Below are 17,654 nucleotides of genomic sequence, written 5' to 3' on the forward strand. Positions count from 1 at the left end.
TTTCAAAAAAGTGTGTTTTTATTTTGGACCTTTTATCTCCAATGACGGTGTGGAAACCAAAACTCACACCACTCTCTCCTTAGGCTATTGTCAGTAACGCCTAAGTGACATCGTACAATGACACACATACATGACATGTAAATTAAATAAGATACAAGATAAACACAAGGCCAACACAAACAGACTAGACAGGAAACTGGTGTGGGCTCCACAGATCACTAACTTTTGCGTCAGAGCCAAACTGGAAATGAAACAAAACAACAAACAAGTTTGGAACAATGTATCTTTTATTAGATTTAGGCCAGCCTATAGGTCCATGTAAACCTATGGTCTTATCATATTTGTTTCCTTCACAAAATAAGAGAAAAAAAAAAAAATCAGGCAACCAACTATTCATTAGGCAGTATTGCTGATAACTGACGTCTCTGAAGCTGCATTAACTGAAAAGCTGTTAAATGAAAAACTCTCTGCACTAAATGTCCTGTATCCTCTCTCAAAATACTTTCTTCATATACTTTAAAATAACCTTCTGTTAGCAAATGAAAAAATGTCCGTACATTTCCACATTTGTTTTCTTTATACAATAGCACCAAATCTACATGAATCTCACTCTTACTAACAGTTAAATCTGAATATGTTGTATTTTATACCTTTGCAACTTTTATTGTTCTCATTCTTTTTTTTCTTTTTTTTTCTACAAGTGTAACATCAAAAAACTCTTGGTACCATGTTAAAGCAAAGGTGATGTACAAAAATTACTGAAATTAGCAACAAATAAGCACATTTTTGTAAGCATATAATGATGTTCGGTCATTTTACTAATACACAAGCAGCTTTGTATTTTCTTTTTTGCAAGTACAACATCAGTTCTAAGTAGGAGCATTATTGCACACAAGCTCTATCTATCTAAAGCAGCACTGATTTCCAACAAGGCAAACTACTGATGTAGTAGCATCATAAACACCCACTTGAAACAACAAAGAGCCAACCAAGTTTGAGATTCACTGAGAGCAAAATTTGTTGGTGGGGATCGGACCATTCTGAACCATCTTCCCCTCTTACTTTGAGCCAAACGCATTTGACTTTATCAGGGGAATTTTTGAAAAATGGAAAAGAATACGTACATTTACATGTGAAAAAAATGAGCAATACATTGTGAGATCACAGCGGCTCTGACCGAACAAATGATTTGCTGTATTGTGGCCAAAATAATTCATGTTTATGTTCGTTGCACCACTTCATAGAAGTATCATGAATAGAAAATATACAAACTATGTATAACTGTACTCAACTCCTCACGTTGCAGTTACAGAATCAATATATTCTTCTATTGCATGTTCAGCAATTTGCACATAACATAGAGGACATATTACAAAGTAAACAGACTAAAAATCAAATCATGGCTGTGAACAAATGAGGTTTGAATGATGAATAAAAATATAAATAAAGGTATTGAAAAAAAACCTGCTTAAAACTTAATTACAACAGTGTTTGTGTGAGTATGGCTTTGTCAAAATGCATTTGCAATTTTGAATGCCACCACACGTCACAAAGCAGGCAACCCTGACATTACAAACATTTATGAAAAATGTATTCATTTTAAACACATTAAATTAGCTGTCATTTGACTTCACACGTGTTACTAAACCTCCAAACTGTTTTTAAAATCCGTTCAAACATGTACTTAGTTAACCTTTTGTTTATCCAGTGAAGGTTGATATATTTTATTTTTTTTACTGCACTAAATAACATTTAAATAATAAATAAAATTAGCTTGAGTACATTCAACATGTGAACTAGAAATGATGGAGTTAACTCGTTGAGACTCCGTGACCACCGACCTCGACTGCGTTCACAGACTGACAGCTAAAGATCTGCACGTCCAAGACCAACTTAATCTCATCTTTCGAAAAAAGAACCACCACAACACTGACATTTCCTCAGCTTTAGCCCCACGCTTTGGGGGGGAGTAAGACCAGTGTGGCTCCTTTTGAGTTAGTCTACAACAACGCAAAGTTAGCTTTTTCACTTCAGCCTTTGAGTCACGTTGGCCAAGGCGACAGCAAATGCCTGCACTGCTGAGAAAGGATACTGAAAATCCAGGATATAGGCATTCCCATCGATTCGCCCGAACTGCATCACCTATAAAAAAGACAGATATGATACAGTAAATTTCAGTAAGCATGTTTTAACCAACACATTAGCAACTTTTTAACTGGTTAAGTTTGGGCTGTGTAAATTGTGTAAACTGACTGGCTGACTGAATTTTTGGGGCTGATGTAATTACCAATATTAGGGACTGAAACAAAAGTCAGATATCTGTGATATGTCAGTCGAGCCCTAATAAAAAATGCTGCATGTGTATTATTGTGAGTTAACTAAATCAGCTCTACATTCTTTAGGATTCTCATGTTACCTGTCTACCATCCAGCTCAATCTGAAAGTTCTTTGCTGATTCCTGCGTGACTCGTCCTCCAAAGTCCAGCTGGTAGACCTGGGTGGCTTCGTTCCACAGTGGCTGTTTATTGGCCATGACATAGACAAATCCCTGGCTTCCCAAACTACGGTCCTCTCTTTCGTTCGCCTTGCGGCACTTGATCTCCTCCAGTTCGCTCGCCATGCGCATGCTGCGCTTGTTCTTCCAGCTCTTTTTACTGCTCTGGTTCTGGTTCATGAGCTCATCACCGCTGATGAACAGCTCCGGCTCGCTCTCTGAGCTATCCTGGAACTCGTTTGTGGTCCGGCTCATCTTCTTAGTTTTATTGAGCTGCTCTCTCTGGCCCTTGGGCTTCTTCTTCTCTCTGCTGCCAAGCCTTGGGCTGGAAATAAGAGTGTTGAAGTCAGACAGCGCCCGCCCTTCCTTTCTGGATTTGCTCTCAGAGACGTTGGGCATGTTGGCCTCCTCGGCTCTGCTGTCCAGTCTTTTGCGGCTCTTTTTGTTGAAGCGCTCTGACTCCTGTGGCACGGGGCTTTCATTCAGGGAAGATGGCTCTGGAAAGTTGTTAGCAGACTCTGCGAGATCCTCTGTGGCACTTTTGGATGGTGGTAGCTCAGTAGGTGGAGGAGGGGGAGGCAGAGGGGGTGGAGGAGGTGGCCCAGTAGGAGGAGGTGGGGACAGAATTGGCTTCTCTAAAATCTGATGCGTTTTGGTAGGGAGGGGAGGTGCTGGAGGGTCTTGCATGGGAGGTGGGCAGGGGTAAGGGTTCCAGGGGTGAAGGTTGACAGGGTGCAGCTGGAGTCCAGCACATGAGCTGGCTCCTGGGTACATTGGAGGCAGAGGGCAGCACGCCAAGTTAGCTAGATTGGGAGGATATCCCGGTGGCAAGACCAAGTTGGGGTCCTGCTGAGCAAAAGGGACTGAAGTTACCACATCATTTGGGGAGCACTGAGGTGGGGGGTTCTGTAAGGTCTGAAGTGAAGGACCACTGTGACCCACACCCGGAGGAAAAGGCGAGAGGGATATCTGGTAACCTGACGGGAAGGTAAGAGTGCTTGTGCTTGGACTGGTTGGAGGTTTAGTCGTGAGGACAAATGGTAGCCTGGTCACATCCAAGTGCTGAGCCTGACTGATGAGGATAGGAGGTGGTTTATGAGGTCCTGGTGGAGGAGCTAACATCGTTTGCTCTGGGGTGAGCCAGAACTCCTCTGTGGTGGAGGTGTCCCACTGATAAGGCGGAGGGCGCTTTACTGTCAAGCTGACATCGCCGAGAGTCAGCTGACGTACAGATTTTTCAAGGTGACACTGCTGATTTAAAGTCTCATCTTCAGTGAAGGCGGAGTTAACGTACACTGTCCTGTCCCTGCTGTTATCAACAGCACCCAGCAGACTGTACGAGGACTGAGAGGCCAGTGGTGACGCGCCTTTAGAGTGCACGATGATGGTGCTGTGATGTGCCCCTTTCCCTGGTGGGAAGTCCTGCCTCACCACCGTCCCGCCTGCAATCCCACTACTTGTAGTGCCGCCACCACTTACACTGACACTGGTGCTGCTGTTGTTACTGCTGCACTGAGTGCATGTGTACAATGCAGTGGGCACCCTCTGCTGATAGCTCAGCGCTAGTGCACTGTTTATTTTAGCCTTGGAGGGTAGGGTTCTTGAGCTCTCCATCATCTGTGGCACTTTAAGTCCCACGTCTCTGCGGTCACGACGTAGAGTGGCATGAATCAGGCTGCTATCAATTCTCTGTGGAGGAGGAAGAGTAGCACTCACTTGATTGGCTGGATCTGGGTAAGGAGGCGGGTCACCACTAGGTATTGAGTATCGAGGGACAGAGAGGCGGCTCAGTGTTGCTGAGCTGTAGGGAAGCTGAATCTTTTTATTCTCTGATGACGTGACTTTGAGTGTGGCCGAGCCGTGGACAGCATATGCATTTTGGTTACGAATGAGACGCCTGCGTGGCCTACAAACCTCTTCCACATTCCCACTGCTGTCAAAGGTTGTGATCCTTTCATATCCCAGAGGTGTTGGGTACTGCAAAGTGACAGGGTGAAGCAAAAATTCATCCTTCTTGAGGCAGGGGTCAGGCGCCAGGACACTTGGGCTGTCACAGTTTGTGACAAGAGTTTGAGGCGTAGTGACGGCTGTAGCAGCCGCTGCAGACGCTACGGTGCCCGGGTATGGAGGAGGAGGATTAGCCTTCCTCATCTGCATCTCCATAGAGCCATCCATGTCAGTGAAGGGGGGTAATGTACGTGGCAGACTCGGTTTCAGAGTCAGAGTGTGTCCATGCTCCCCTCTGTTGATTGTAGGCTCAGTGGTGGGAGGAGGCATCTGAGGCAGAAGATGAATCTGTTGTAAAGTAATGGAAGGATAGCCGGTTGGAGGAGGCGGCAGCGACATCTGCATCTTCAGCTGCTGCTGCATTTGTTGGTGCTGCCTCTGCATCTGTTGATGTTGCTGCTGGATCTGCTGGTGCTGCTGCTGGAGCTGCTGCTGCTGCTGCCTCATCTCCTGGATCTGTTGGCGGATCTGCTGCTGCTGCTGTTGCATCTGCTGCTGCTGCTGCTGCATCTGCTCGTGCTGCAGCTGCATCTGTTGCTGCTGCTGCTGGAGCTGATGCTGCTGCTGAAGTTGTTGGGGTGTCACCGGCTGATTTTGATGCATTTGTTGGTGTTGCTGAACCTGTTGTTGATGCTGTTGCTGCTGTTGATGTAGCGCCTGCTGGTGGTGCAGTTGCTGAAGCTGTTGCTGCTGCAACTGCTGTTGCTGCTGCTGTAACTGCTGCTGTTGCTGCTGCAGTTGCTGATGTTGCAGCTGCTGTGATTGGGACTGCAGATGGTGTTGCTGCTGCTGCTGCTGCTGCTGCTGCTGCTGTTGTTGATGATGATGCATTTTCTGCTGCTGCTGCTGCTGCTGCTGTTGCTGCTGCTGCTGCTGCTGCTGCTGCGTTTGCATTTGTTGAGACTGTTTGGACTGCTGTTGGCGAGGCTGCGTTGCATGAGATCGCTGCGGGTGAGGCTGTGGTGGGAGATGGTGAGGTGGTGGTGGAGGAGGAAGAGTACCAGGAAGAAGAGGACCCATTTCCAGCCCATTGAAGATCACCTGACCAGGGTTCGAGTATCTAGTTGGCACTGGGTATGGTGATGCGACTGCATCCTGCCCATGATCGGCCACAGGGACAGAAGCTGCTGCTGCTGCAGCTGCAGCTGCTGCCGTGGCTGTAGGGTTCGTCAGGACGTCGAGCTGAATATTCTGATTGGCCAGAAGTGACTGAACCAAGCCGATGCTTTGAGTTGGAGACATGGCCTGAGCCGGGCTGTGGATGGGAGCGATGGGAATGTTGACAGTACATGGAGGGTTGTCACCTGCCACTCCAGACGGCCCCATCACTTCAAAAAATAACAAACAATTTAGTCAGTGCTTTGAAACTAAAATAACTGAAATATGTCAAAATGTTGTTCTTTAATACCTGGTAAATCATCCTCATCCTCACTGAACACATTGGGGTTAAACACAGGCAGGCTCATGAAGTCATGAGAAATCTTCCGCACTTCTGGAAGGTAGATTGTCATTTGTCTGGGTTGCAGATGAAGCAAACTCGTCTTATAGATGACTGAAACACAGAAGAAAGTCACGGTGACTGTTTCATCTATCACATTCGGCAGAATGGTCGTCATGACGCGTATGTGTGACATTTACCTGCACCAAGATTGGCGGGGAGAAAAGAGGCGAGTCCAACAATTTTGAATTTGGTCCCCCAAATGTTGGACGTGACTTGAGCAAGATAGTTGTGCTGTGAGGCAGGAGATATGGAAATGAAAATGAGAGTTATCAGTGAGACAAGAAAATGAATCAGCCGCCTACAGGTGTGATATATCAGGTAGTGAGAAATAGAAAATGTTATTAAGATGCTAAAATGTGCTTGTTGCTTGACAGAGGAACATGTATTTTACAGGAACAGTTATTTATTAAAACATCTACATTAAAATTAATTAAATCTATTTTGACATATGGGACAAAGTACCAATTCAGGTACGACAGTATCACTAGCACATTTTTACCTCTGTGAGGCCATCCATTGAAAACTCTCGACGTGTCAGACTGGGAGACCGAGCAGGAGGCTTCTTCGTCGGCAACCGTGGCGATCGCTGGCCTTCCTGATTGGCGCGTGAAATTTTGGGGGATTTTCTCGATTCCATGTTCATCCTTTGAAACCAATATTTAAATATTAAATCATCTTTTTTCCTTTTGGACACATGATATTTTTCAGTTGATGTAGTTCATGCCTGTTTGAAGTTCATTTATATAATTCCTGACATGCAGAGTTTGGGTTGACCTGTTTCCTCGGGATAACTTCGGTGACTTCTTCCCAACCCACTCATCGCTCAGCTCAATGTCACTGGAGTCAGAGCAGTTGCAGCTGTCAGTGTACGAGATCATGGGATTCACACATACCTCCTCTGGAAACAAATATTCACAAAACAGAAGAGGTGAGTTTGAGCCCAGTCCTCATTATGGCATTAAAGCACCACAGCATAAAGACCGTTATTAAAAAGCAAGGTAGTGTTGTGTTGGACCACAGGCTACAGGCAAACCTAGTGCAGTCAGGTCATCATGCAGGCTATTTCTGTATCAAGCCTCAGACTGTTACATCAGACAACAGTAATCATCACCAGCATCTGTATTTGTTTTTGGTTACTCAAGGTGAATGTGATTATCTGGTTGTTTTAAAGTAGAGCACAAGGGAGCCAGGTGCAGATTTTAATTTGAGACGACAAGAAAAAGATTGCTTGTTTTTTTCCCTCCCGATATTCAGCAGGATTTCGTTTCACCTCTTTTTGTGTAATAATCGCTCTCTGGCCAATATTTAGACAAGAACATCGATACTACTCTCATGTCTGTCCCAGCTAGCAGTCGATAAGCAACACCTAGCAATAAGAGTGGAAGAACAGATGAACAGCTAGCCCACTGCAGTCTAAAATCAACTGCACAGCGAAGCAAAATGACGAGAACAAAGAAGGTACGATATGTTAATTAGTCAGTTTTATGGGTGATTTTTTTTCTGACCACATTGACACGGCAGCCATTTTCCTCTGACATCTCAAATGTTGGTATAATGGCTTCCTGCTACTTTCCAGGATACCAGTTCTATAAACACAGGGAATCTTACACATTGTTATCATTTCACAACAATTTACCAAATTTGTGACACTTATACAACATGCAGCCATTTGAGCTTCCTCCCCCTGAGTTGGATGTCAAAGGAAAATGGCTGCCATGTGAGTCTATGTGGTTGACCTAAATAATCCACAGACCCAAACTGTAAACATTTTTTCACTCAAATTACTTCCTAACAAAGAAATTGTTCCTGTGAAACATATAAGACATATAAGGCTTAGTCTCACCTGCTTTGCTGTCTGTTTTTGGATCCATTATTACAAACTCGGGCCGCAGTTTACTGATGCGCCTTCCTTTAAGAATCGGCACCAGTCCTCCTAAATATTCTAGGTAGAGAGTGTAGCAGGGTCCGCCTGCTTCAGGGCTGTCCTCTGCTCGCTTCATGGTGCAGTGGAGCCGCTCATTCCCAGCTGTGGGATAGCTGACAAAGTCACGGATGTTGTTGGGGTCAGGGATTGGGGGCTGAAACAAAGAGAGGAAAGAGCGGTAGAATTGCTGGATGCTCAAATGAAAACACGTCTCTGTCAGCAGTTTTGCATTATAACAGTGAAAGAAAAGTAGGTAAGAAGCTGCCTATGGCTGCTGCTGCACAGAGATTAATGAAAGATCAGCGCACCTTGATGGTGGGTATGAAAGCGGTGGTGACGTAAGAGCAGAGCAGCGAGGGCATGTTCAGTTTGCCCACGTCTTTCTCCTCTCGCAGGGCGCTGGCGATGCCCTGCTGGCAGAGGAGCTGGAGGCTGGCGACCCTGTGCTCCACGCGCACCACGTACAGCGCCGGCCCACATGCAAGGAACAGACGAGAGTCTCTGTGACCCCAGCAGATGGTGGTGATGGGTCTCTGGAAAACAATTAGTCACAATCAGGTCCTGCATTCACTGGCAGTGTAGCCTTCACTCACTCATACAACAAGGACATTTCAGCACATCCCTCTCTAACTAAATTACCATTGTTGTTCAGTTTATATCTACTGCCTCCTTCGGTCTGTGCAGCACTAACCTGTGCCGGTGTTTCCAAAGTGTAGATGTGTTCTCCTTGGACGTTATAGAACTTAACGAGGGCGTTCCTCATTATGGACGCGCATGCAGACTCTGCAGGAAGCCCGTGTCTCTCCATGCCGGCCACAGCCAGGAGGTCTCCCTGGGAGCACCACTGGGCCTCAACATCTGTTCAAGGAAGGAGTACAAGAAGCGTGTGTGTTATGGGTCAAATGATCAACACAATTCAAAGGCATACATGTGAAACTTGGGTTTTTTTCTACCTTTTAGCCCTGAGCGAATTACGGCAGGAGAGAGGTCGTCGTAGTTGTTCATCAAACTGATATCTCCTGATAAGAAGGTGACCGTCAGCAGAGGCTTGACTCTGCGCACTTGGAGGAACAAACAAAAGTAAGTACACTAGAAGACAGAAGGTAGCACGGCTGTTTTATGAGCAGGGGGACCATGTTTGTACCTAAAGGCAGAATATTGTCGTCCGAGTCGGTGTCGCTCTCTGTGCTGTCCTCCACCAGGAAATCAGGGCAGTTCCAGGACATGCTCACGATCCCATCAGACTCGTGTAACAGAACATGGGCAAGCATTCGCCCGTGACAGTCCATCACTATCACCTGACCATCTGCTGTACCAAACAAGACCTGAGGGAGCAGTGCACATTACACTTTAATGATGAAAATGCTCTGGAGCATTAAGCACTTGGCATACAGTGCTGCAAAGAAGCCCATTACTTAAGTCGTTTCAGCTTCTACTGAGGGAGGAATTTAAAGCGAGAGGAAATCCTCACCCCAGATGTAATTTCCTTGACATTTTACAACATAAAGAAAGTTCATCTACATAATGCGTACCTGCTGATCATCGGGCGTCCAGATACCACAAGTGATTTGACTCTCAAGGTTGATCTCGGAGGACCAGTGTCTTTGCCCACTGACGGAGCCAACCAACACAAAGCCATCCCGGTACGCGATGAGGGCTTGAGTTCCGTCGTGTGACCAAGTGAAGTCACTCACCTGCAGGAAAGAAGTGTTCCCCCGTCAAGATTGTTTGTGTATGTAAAGACTTTTTTCAAGACACAGGGGGAAAAAAAGTGTCTACCTGTGCTCCTCTGTCGTTCACCAGCTCCACGGACCATCTTCCTTCATACTGGATCCACACAAATATACCTCCCTCCATATCGCAGGTGGCGAGCTTCTGAAAGGGTTCATTCCAACGCACCAAGACAACCTGCAAAAATGTGCAAAAACACTTTTAGTGTTTTTTTTGCAAATACAGGTGCCTCTCTGCACAGAGGGACATTCATGATTAATACACAGCAGGAGCACAATGCTAAAAAAAGCTTTTTTTTGTCTGGATGTGATTTCAAAGTCTGCTGCAGTTGGAAGGAGAGTCACATGCAGAGAGATGACGTTGTTTTATCTGAAACTGCAGTTTGGATTTGATGAGCTAAACAATATGCGTTACACATTTACATGTGCTCTGATTGTATCTCTTTTTGTCGTACTTATCATCCTATTTAAACTGCATACAACAGAACTCATTAGACAGCATTTACTACTTGAATGAACCTTTATCTATCCTGCTTAGATAATCTAGAGATGACCCTCATTTACAGTGAGTTTTGTCAGAGAGGGCTCAGAGAAAGAAGGAGATTACTTTAAACAGGGAAAATTAGAGAATACATGAGGATTTTCTCAATTACGAAATACAAAAAATATAAAAGAGAGTTATATCACTATAGTCAAGACCACACCTCGCTGTTGTGTCCTCGCAGGTTAAAATTGATTCTCTGAGGTGTAGTCCTGTCCCTCCTGCAGTGACTCGATGTGAACGTCACCCCAACAACTCCTCTCCCGTTCCCTGTGGCGAGCCAGCCCTCCTCATAGTACCGTCTCCGGCACACCGGCTTGTCCTTTTCGCTCTTGGGGACCCGGCCTTTCCACGAAAGGCAGAGGATGTTGGAGTCGCTGCAGAGGATGGGACCATGTTCCACGGCAGCCAACATCCCTACTGAGTGACCAGGCTAGGAGGTTAAAAACGAGAGGGAGAAGCAGAGTTCAAGCTACAATATACAACTTTTTTAACCTTTTCATAAAACCAGATTCAGTGCATGTTTGTGTCTGTCTGTGAGCCTAACACTGGCAACTGGTGATGTTCAGGACATTTTGGGACGTACACTGTTGGCAGTGGAAGAGTACAGTGAAACAAAACATCGTGTGGTGAGATTTCTTTCTGCCAAGGCTTAGAAAAAAAATGTAATTTCACATCTCCAGTTCAGTTCTACAGTAAAACTGTGATGTGATCTAAACACCCACTAAATGGACCTTGTGGTGAGAAAATCCTGTCAATAATAAAACAGATAGCTTTGCTTGGTTACTGAGACAGGGCTCGTCAAGCTGAATGAGCGATGTGATCAAGTGAAGAGCATGAGATTGGATTTATAATTAAAAGTACCCAGCAGTTACTCATAATGTAAAGGCAAAACCGGCAGTGCAGGCATATGCAGATGGACATTATCTTACCGAGCTAGTTTACAGACATCATTAGAAACTGAAACAAAGGGCTCGTGTGCTCTTTCATGTAAATGAGCTTCCTGAATTGAGCTCAGCAGTGAATCACTATTTGTGCCCTTATAGCAGTAGAATCACCATGGCTGCTGCTCATAGTGTTCTGGCTGTTGTTCTATTATTCACTGTCTATGGAGCTGCTCCAGATGACATCATCACTTCTCAGTCTGTCTTTTATTTGTACTGATTCCCAAAACTAAAAAAAACTGAAAGTATTATTGAAACATCACACACAAACGCTCTATTTTAAAACCGGCCCAGTACTGGCTTCATTCACTTCGGTTAGTTATATCTCAGACTGAGTGCATCCATTTCCAACCTTGCCTGAATCTGCTGAGACTTACTGGGCGGACTCTGCCTGGAAACAAAATGTCCTACAGGGCTCACATGTATATTTTGAAGATGAAAAAAAGCTGCATTTATCAGCAAAAATATCTACTGTAAGCGGTGTGCGACTTTCTAGGGATGGCCCACCCTGTCTCCACACCACCGACCAACACACACACCTATGTACGCCTCCCAGAGGACACCACTGCAGGGCGCCTTACATATTTAGTTGCAGACGTGGCGTATTTTCAGCAGAACAGATGCTACTGAATGATCATAGGAGTAGAAAAGGCACATACTAGGAATACTACAGACAGCAGGGCGTCTCTGTGACCCTCACACTCCTCCATGACTAAGCGTTTGTACTTCTGATGTTGATAATAAGATAATGGGAGTACTACAGGCAGTAGAGTGTCTCTATCATCCTCTCGCTCTTCTGTGACTATACGTTGCTACTTTTGACTCTGATCATGTAGATGGCATGACTGTATGTGCAATATAGTATAATACAAATAGCGTAGAGAAAGTTATAGATTCGAGACAAGTGACGGAGAAGGGCGGTACTGAGAGATAAAGGCCCAGTTACGAATCCATGGACAGCGTCGTGGATTTATCGATACACAGCTCAGTTCTTACCTGCACAAACCTCAGTCAGGTAAAGGATCAATGAGTCAGACTTACATATTCACCTCAACAACTCATCTGCCTCTGCACACTCTCTGCCACAGGAAGGACGAGGGGGATGTATTTGAGTGATTTTGCTAACATCGGGAATCAAATCCCCTCTCATCCCCTCGTCAAATCTCCGACTGCCTGTCAGGGTTTATCGTGTCTCACATCAAACCTTTAAAACTTTTAACAAGAGCTCGAAGGACGCTCAATTTTGGGGGCAGAGGCTGATAGCATATCGGCTGATATACACATCATTTTTGTAATGATTCCTCAAAGACTTTTCACAGTTTTACAGCAACCTTCACTGTGAATGTACTGATTATAAATTACCCCAAGCATCTTTTTCTGCATCATCATCTATAATTTTTTATATTTGCAAACAACATATTAAACCAATAACGATATATCTGTGATAGGACAATATGTGCAGACTAAATATCGGCCAAGCAATATATCTGTCACGCTCTACTTCTGTCAAACAGCTTTGCATTTTCATTCCTCCTTAAGTGGCTTTACGTCGCTGAAATCATCTTATCTGCTGCCTGACAGTATTGCCTGATCTCCATCCAATCTTTTTCTTCCATCTCCTCTTCGCACCAACATCATGTTTATGGGTAAAATAGCCAAAACCGAAGACTCGATGTCCTCGGCTGCACAGTGCAGATATATATGTTCTTCATGTCCTGTGCATCACGTTCTGACATGCTCCATATCTTTGAAAACCTCTGGATCTCCTCTACAATTTAAAATCCACAAAATCTGGCTGCACAGAATGAGTTCATGCAGAATTTCTGATATGAAAACAGTCCAACATACCTCATAGTTCCTGGGCATGTTGAGTTAAAATCCCTCCATTGAAGCTGTCCATATTACCATTCAGATGAAGCACTGAAGGGTGATGGCTGCTCTGCTCTCGGTGCTTACAACCAAACCTAAGGGGAGGTAAAATGCATCATACAGCCAGATGTTGTCCAGCTCTACCTCCACTTAATAAATCAAGCGGCTCGGCACTTCAGAGTTTTGCCTCGAAATGCTGTGATGCTTGAGTGGCCCACCCCATGTCTTTTTCTTCATGTGGCTCTGGAGAGTTGTGTAATCCTCCTGTTCCAATGAAAAAAAAGAAGGAAAAAAATTAATCAACAAGTAAGGTAATCTAAGAGACAGGCAGAGAGAGCAAGAGAGAGAGAGAGAGAGAGAGAAAAGGTGGCTCTTGCTTAAAATAGCCATGTTGTCATTCAGTGCATCAACCTTGAAATTCAGTTTTTCCTCAGTCTCTATGCAACAGCATCACTGCATTGGAGATCAGTGCACTTGCTGTCTCCATGGGTACTGAAACTGTCCGTGCTTCCTATTTTACGTCAAACAGCAGAGCATCCAGGGAAAGGATGTGATGTGAACTCCTCTGTGATATCTCTACATGAGACAAGAAAACAATGACTGTGGATGTTTTTCCTAACGCGGATAACAGGAATATAATTGTCGCATTCTAATCATCGAGAGGGGTTAAAATCACAGTAATTAGCCTCTGAGGATGGGAATTGAAGAATGCAGACGAACAGCATCCATTAAAACTCCGAGCCCTCCTCTCATCTCCTCTGTGAAGGTCTCTCACTACATCACATCAATTAGATTTCTCATTCAGATGCGTCTTGCAGCCCGTCGGACCGCATGCAGCAGTCTGGATGAGACGATGCTCACCAGACCAGTGAGCGGCTGTGATAAATACATGTGTTGGTATCATTAAAGAGGATATACGGACATACATAATGCAGATGCACGTACCTGACTCCGCTATGTCAGCGTTAATCCAGAGGCAGGCGGCGCACAGTGCGGTCGTGTTGCCGAGCACTCCTCAGCTGGCGCACTTTGGGGTTGTGGCTTTAAAAACGGGTTGCCATGAGGCAGGTAGCACGGAGAATAGACCCCGAACTTCAAATCCAGTGACAACGAAAGCACCAATACACCTAATGAGCTTGTCAAGAGTCAGTGAAGATAAATATGTACAGTTTTGCCTTAAAATGATAGATTCTGATATGGAGTCTGGTCCACGAGGTGCCACAATCAGTGAGAGATTCATTTTCTGCATCTGAAAAGGGGGTTTCTTCTATAATGGCAACCTGACATGGCGCACCCCATCTTTGTAATGTAAGTTGAAGTGACATTCTTGACACAAGACCTTGATGTGATGAGTGTCCTGTAATTAAAATTAATTAGGTAACTGTTTCACTATAACCTTCCTCCATTTCACATGCCACCAGATTCACTCACTTCAGGCTAAAAAACAGAATTTTCTTTTTTTGCACAAAAAAACTAGAAGCACTGGATAAAATCTTCATTAAATCTTTATTGCTGGTTAGATAATATAACTCTGTGACACACAGTGTTTCTCGCATCCTCATGTGATTGTTCAGATCCACCCTCAAGCTCTCTTTACTGCCAGTGTCTCTACATCATGGTTCATGAGATGCTCTGCACCTGCAATGATCAACTGATTAATCATCAGACAGTCATTCTCTTGCTTGGCACATCTCATCCAGTAGATTGATTTGCTGCTAGCCTGTATTTTATATCATTTAAAAATGAATATCTTTGAGTTTTGCACAAAACAGTTTGAAGGAGTCCCCTTATTCTGTAACACTGTTGTTTTAATGGAGAAACTAACATGCAAATGAATCGATTACTTGCACCACTGGTGCATATCTTGTAATATAATACTGAGCTCAGTCTTGATGGCCGCGGAAACATCTTTTTGCTGTAAAGGACATAACGCTTTAGACTGAAAAGTATGAGAGAAGGTCTGAGAGTCTGTCCCTTATAGAGATCAGAAAACAGCCAGAAAGTCCAGTGTAATCCTACAATGTTCGGCTTTTTTCAGTTCTTGTTCTATTAAGATTCAAGTGCAAGTCTCTTCAAAGGCGTGGATGACACTGTCGTATGCAGGAGGGGGAGTCTGTGAGGGGAGGAAACCTTTAAGTCCATTGCCACCCAACCAGAATGAGTGCCTCTTGTTTGGTACCAGAGATGCTGAATCCAATGAGGCTGAAGCTGCTGTGTCCTCAGGCATGTTGACCTGAGTGTCCTCTCCCATGTCCAGGCCAGCCCTGCTCCTCTTCGGCACTGGGCGGAAGGTGGAGGTCTCTAAGCCTGGCTTGCTCCCCAGAGGGCCCACTGGCTCCAGAGAGGGCTGTCTGTAGACGCTCAGGAAAGTGCTTCTGTAGAGCCCCATCTGGCTGCTCGCAGGGTTGTTTGTTTGTGAAGTGCCAGATCTCTTTTTGGAGCGCTGGGTGATCCTGGCGGTGGCCCTGCGCCTGGATGCCCAGGTCAACAGCACATAGACCAAAGCACCCAGCAGCAGGCCAACGAGCACAGATAAACAGAAGGCGAGAATCATATCGTCTGGAAAAGGGAGGAAATCAATGCAGAGTGTCAGAAAAGGGGGAAGTACTCAGGGATCAAAATAATGGCTGGAAATGTTTGGTGGAACATGTGGCAGGATGTGTCGTGTTGTCCTGAAAAAGCGGATGATTATTTCCCCAGATGGATGTTTTCTGCTGCCTTTCAGGTTAGAAATGAAAAATCTTATTAGCATAGTGGAAGAAGCAGCCGCACCAGCCTAAGAAAGTACATCCCATATGTGCCAGATTTGTTCCGGAAAGTTCTGTTCTGTGTATTGATTTTTTTATTGCTGCTATACTGGGCTCACCGTTATATAAAATCTTACATCACACCTGCATGTGGGTTCACCGTCTATGTATCATTGCACTGAAGAACAGACTGACCGTACCATTGGTGTGAGGCATCAAAAAATAACTTTATCATTCGATTTGTCACGTTGCTCCTGAAATGAGGCCATACAGGATGTATGTCGACTACAAAGGTTAACTGAATTCGAACTAAAACTTGGGTAAGGCTACGTTTCATAAAGGCAATACAACGTTTAATACGGAAGGATTCATCTAAGATATCAAAGTAAAATGAGGATTTTAAAAGGATAATATAAAGGTGCAGTATGTAAGAAATGGCCACGTTTTTACTTATTTATTCACATTCTGAAGATAATGTCAGATTTTAACATTTAAACTAATATTCTGACATATTTTAACTTCAGGTAGAAAGAAAAATATGAGATATATTAAGTAAAACTGAAAACACAGAGGTGTAAATGTTACAGTGCAGCTGAAAGTGAAGAGACAAGTATAAATAGCCTCAAAGTTAACTTAATAAAAGGTGGCAAACGGGAAGGCTTTAAAGAACCAACGATTTGATGCGGTTCATACTCATTTTTTTGACGCTGCAGACAATAATAGTCACCCAGTGTGTTCTGGGTCAATTTTCCAAATGCAGAGACGTCAGTGTGCGTTTCAGCTGCACTTAGAGATGAACAGATTTCTACACTATAAATAATTTTGGGCTGTTGAACTTAAAGAGGCTCCGTGAAAGTCGGTCATTGGTTTGTACAAACTAATGTTAGGTACTGCTGCTCTCTGTTAGTAGAGTGGAGAGAGGCACTGAGACAAGGCAATCGAGAACGTGCATAACGTCACAATCAACATGAGTCCTTCACAAAGACATCCGCAGCCCAGCAGCATTTAATATCATTAAACAAACTTTGTTCACAGGTTTGTGCAGGCAAACAAAAGAGTCGGGAAGGTTTCATTTGTGAACACACATCACAATCTGCTCTCATATGGCCAATAAATGTGATTAATACATGTAAATTGCTACAAACTGTTTCATGGAGCCCCTTTTTGTAAGAACTGAGAGTTTTGTTCCCTGATTTGTTTTCCTAAAACATAACAGCCTACATTAGAAATGAACTGAAAGCAAATCAGTTCAGGTTTGTCATTCTGTCCCCTGTTTTAAATTCTCACATCTAGTTATTTGATTTATTCACACATTGACTCAACATGATAGAAACTTATGACTTTAACTTAAAAGACTAACGTCACTATTTTAGGCAAATTATTTCTAAGTATAAGCCAGTTACAGAGATTAAACAGACAGTTGTGTGTTGATGTCATTTGTTGTATCAATTTAAGAACCATCACACGTGAATTTCACGATAAAACATGCCACTCTTAGATCTTACGTTTTCACAGGAAACAACGAGAGATACACTCACCAAGATTAAATGATTTAAGTATCTCCAACATGGGATGTGTTTCATTATGTGCCATTATTCCACCGACTGATTCCACACAGACTCGGAGCAGCCAGACGAACACTGAGCTGACAGGCTTTTTTGCGTTTTTTTTTTTCTCTCAGCAGTGTTTGGTGTGGCGGAAACTTTGCTGTCATGCTTCCTTCCCTCTCTGGCTTTAAAATTAGCAAATGCATTGCTTATCTGTGTGGGACATAACACTGGGAAGCAGGGTTGTTTCCTTTTGCATCATTTCCTCAGGATCAATACTTTCCAACAATGGCTTTATTGGCTTAGGAAAAGGCATGTTGCTTGTGTTTTTCTCACAGCTTTGCCATGCT

The 17,654-nt window shown here is 44.2% G+C and overlaps 2 protein-coding genes across 3 annotated transcripts; both read right to left on the reverse strand.

Annotated features, from left to right (window-relative positions):
• Positions 1 to 269: 269 nt before the first annotated feature.
• Positions 270 to 14,092, reverse strand: tulp4b (TUB like protein 4b). 2 transcript variants are annotated; one of them, XM_037072478.1, is made up of 16 exons: positions 13,956 to 14,092; positions 12,990 to 13,274; positions 10,361 to 10,630; positions 9,706 to 9,834; positions 9,459 to 9,620; positions 9,071 to 9,251; positions 8,880 to 8,987; positions 8,618 to 8,784; positions 8,235 to 8,459; positions 7,846 to 8,080; positions 6,777 to 6,900; positions 6,502 to 6,646; positions 6,140 to 6,233; positions 5,910 to 6,053; positions 2,417 to 5,829; positions 270 to 2,142 (listed from the first exon to the last, which is right to left on the reverse strand). In XM_037072478.1, the coding sequence occupies exons 2-16, from the start codon at positions 13,005 to 13,007 to the stop codon at positions 2,026 to 2,028; spliced, it is 5,532 nt and encodes a 1,843-aa protein (XP_036928373.1). In that variant the 5' UTR covers positions 13,008 to 13,274; positions 13,956 to 14,092; the 3' UTR covers positions 270 to 2,025. The 2 variants fall into 2 exon arrangements, with proteins under 2 accessions (XP_036928373.1, XP_036928375.1); XM_037072480.1 differs by lacking the exon at positions 13,956 to 14,092 and adding an exon at positions 13,422 to 13,546.
• A 405-nt stretch (positions 14,093 to 14,497) lies between these two features.
• Positions 14,498 to 17,449, reverse strand: myct1b (myc target 1b). The gene is made up of 2 exons (XM_037072481.1): positions 17,296 to 17,449; positions 14,498 to 15,569 (listed from the first exon to the last, which is right to left on the reverse strand). Exons 1-2 carry the CDS (start codon positions 17,348 to 17,350, stop codon positions 15,067 to 15,069), a joined length of 558 nt encoding a protein of 185 aa, XP_036928376.1. The 5' UTR covers positions 17,351 to 17,449; the 3' UTR covers positions 14,498 to 15,066.
• Between the last annotated feature and the right edge of the window lie 205 nt (positions 17,450 to 17,654).

The sequence above is a fragment of the Acanthopagrus latus genome, chromosome 16 (assembly GCF_904848185.1).
Source record: "Acanthopagrus latus isolate v.2019 chromosome 16, fAcaLat1.1, whole genome shotgun sequence".
Classification (NCBI taxonomy): domain Eukaryota; kingdom Metazoa; phylum Chordata; class Actinopteri; order Spariformes; family Sparidae; genus Acanthopagrus; species Acanthopagrus latus.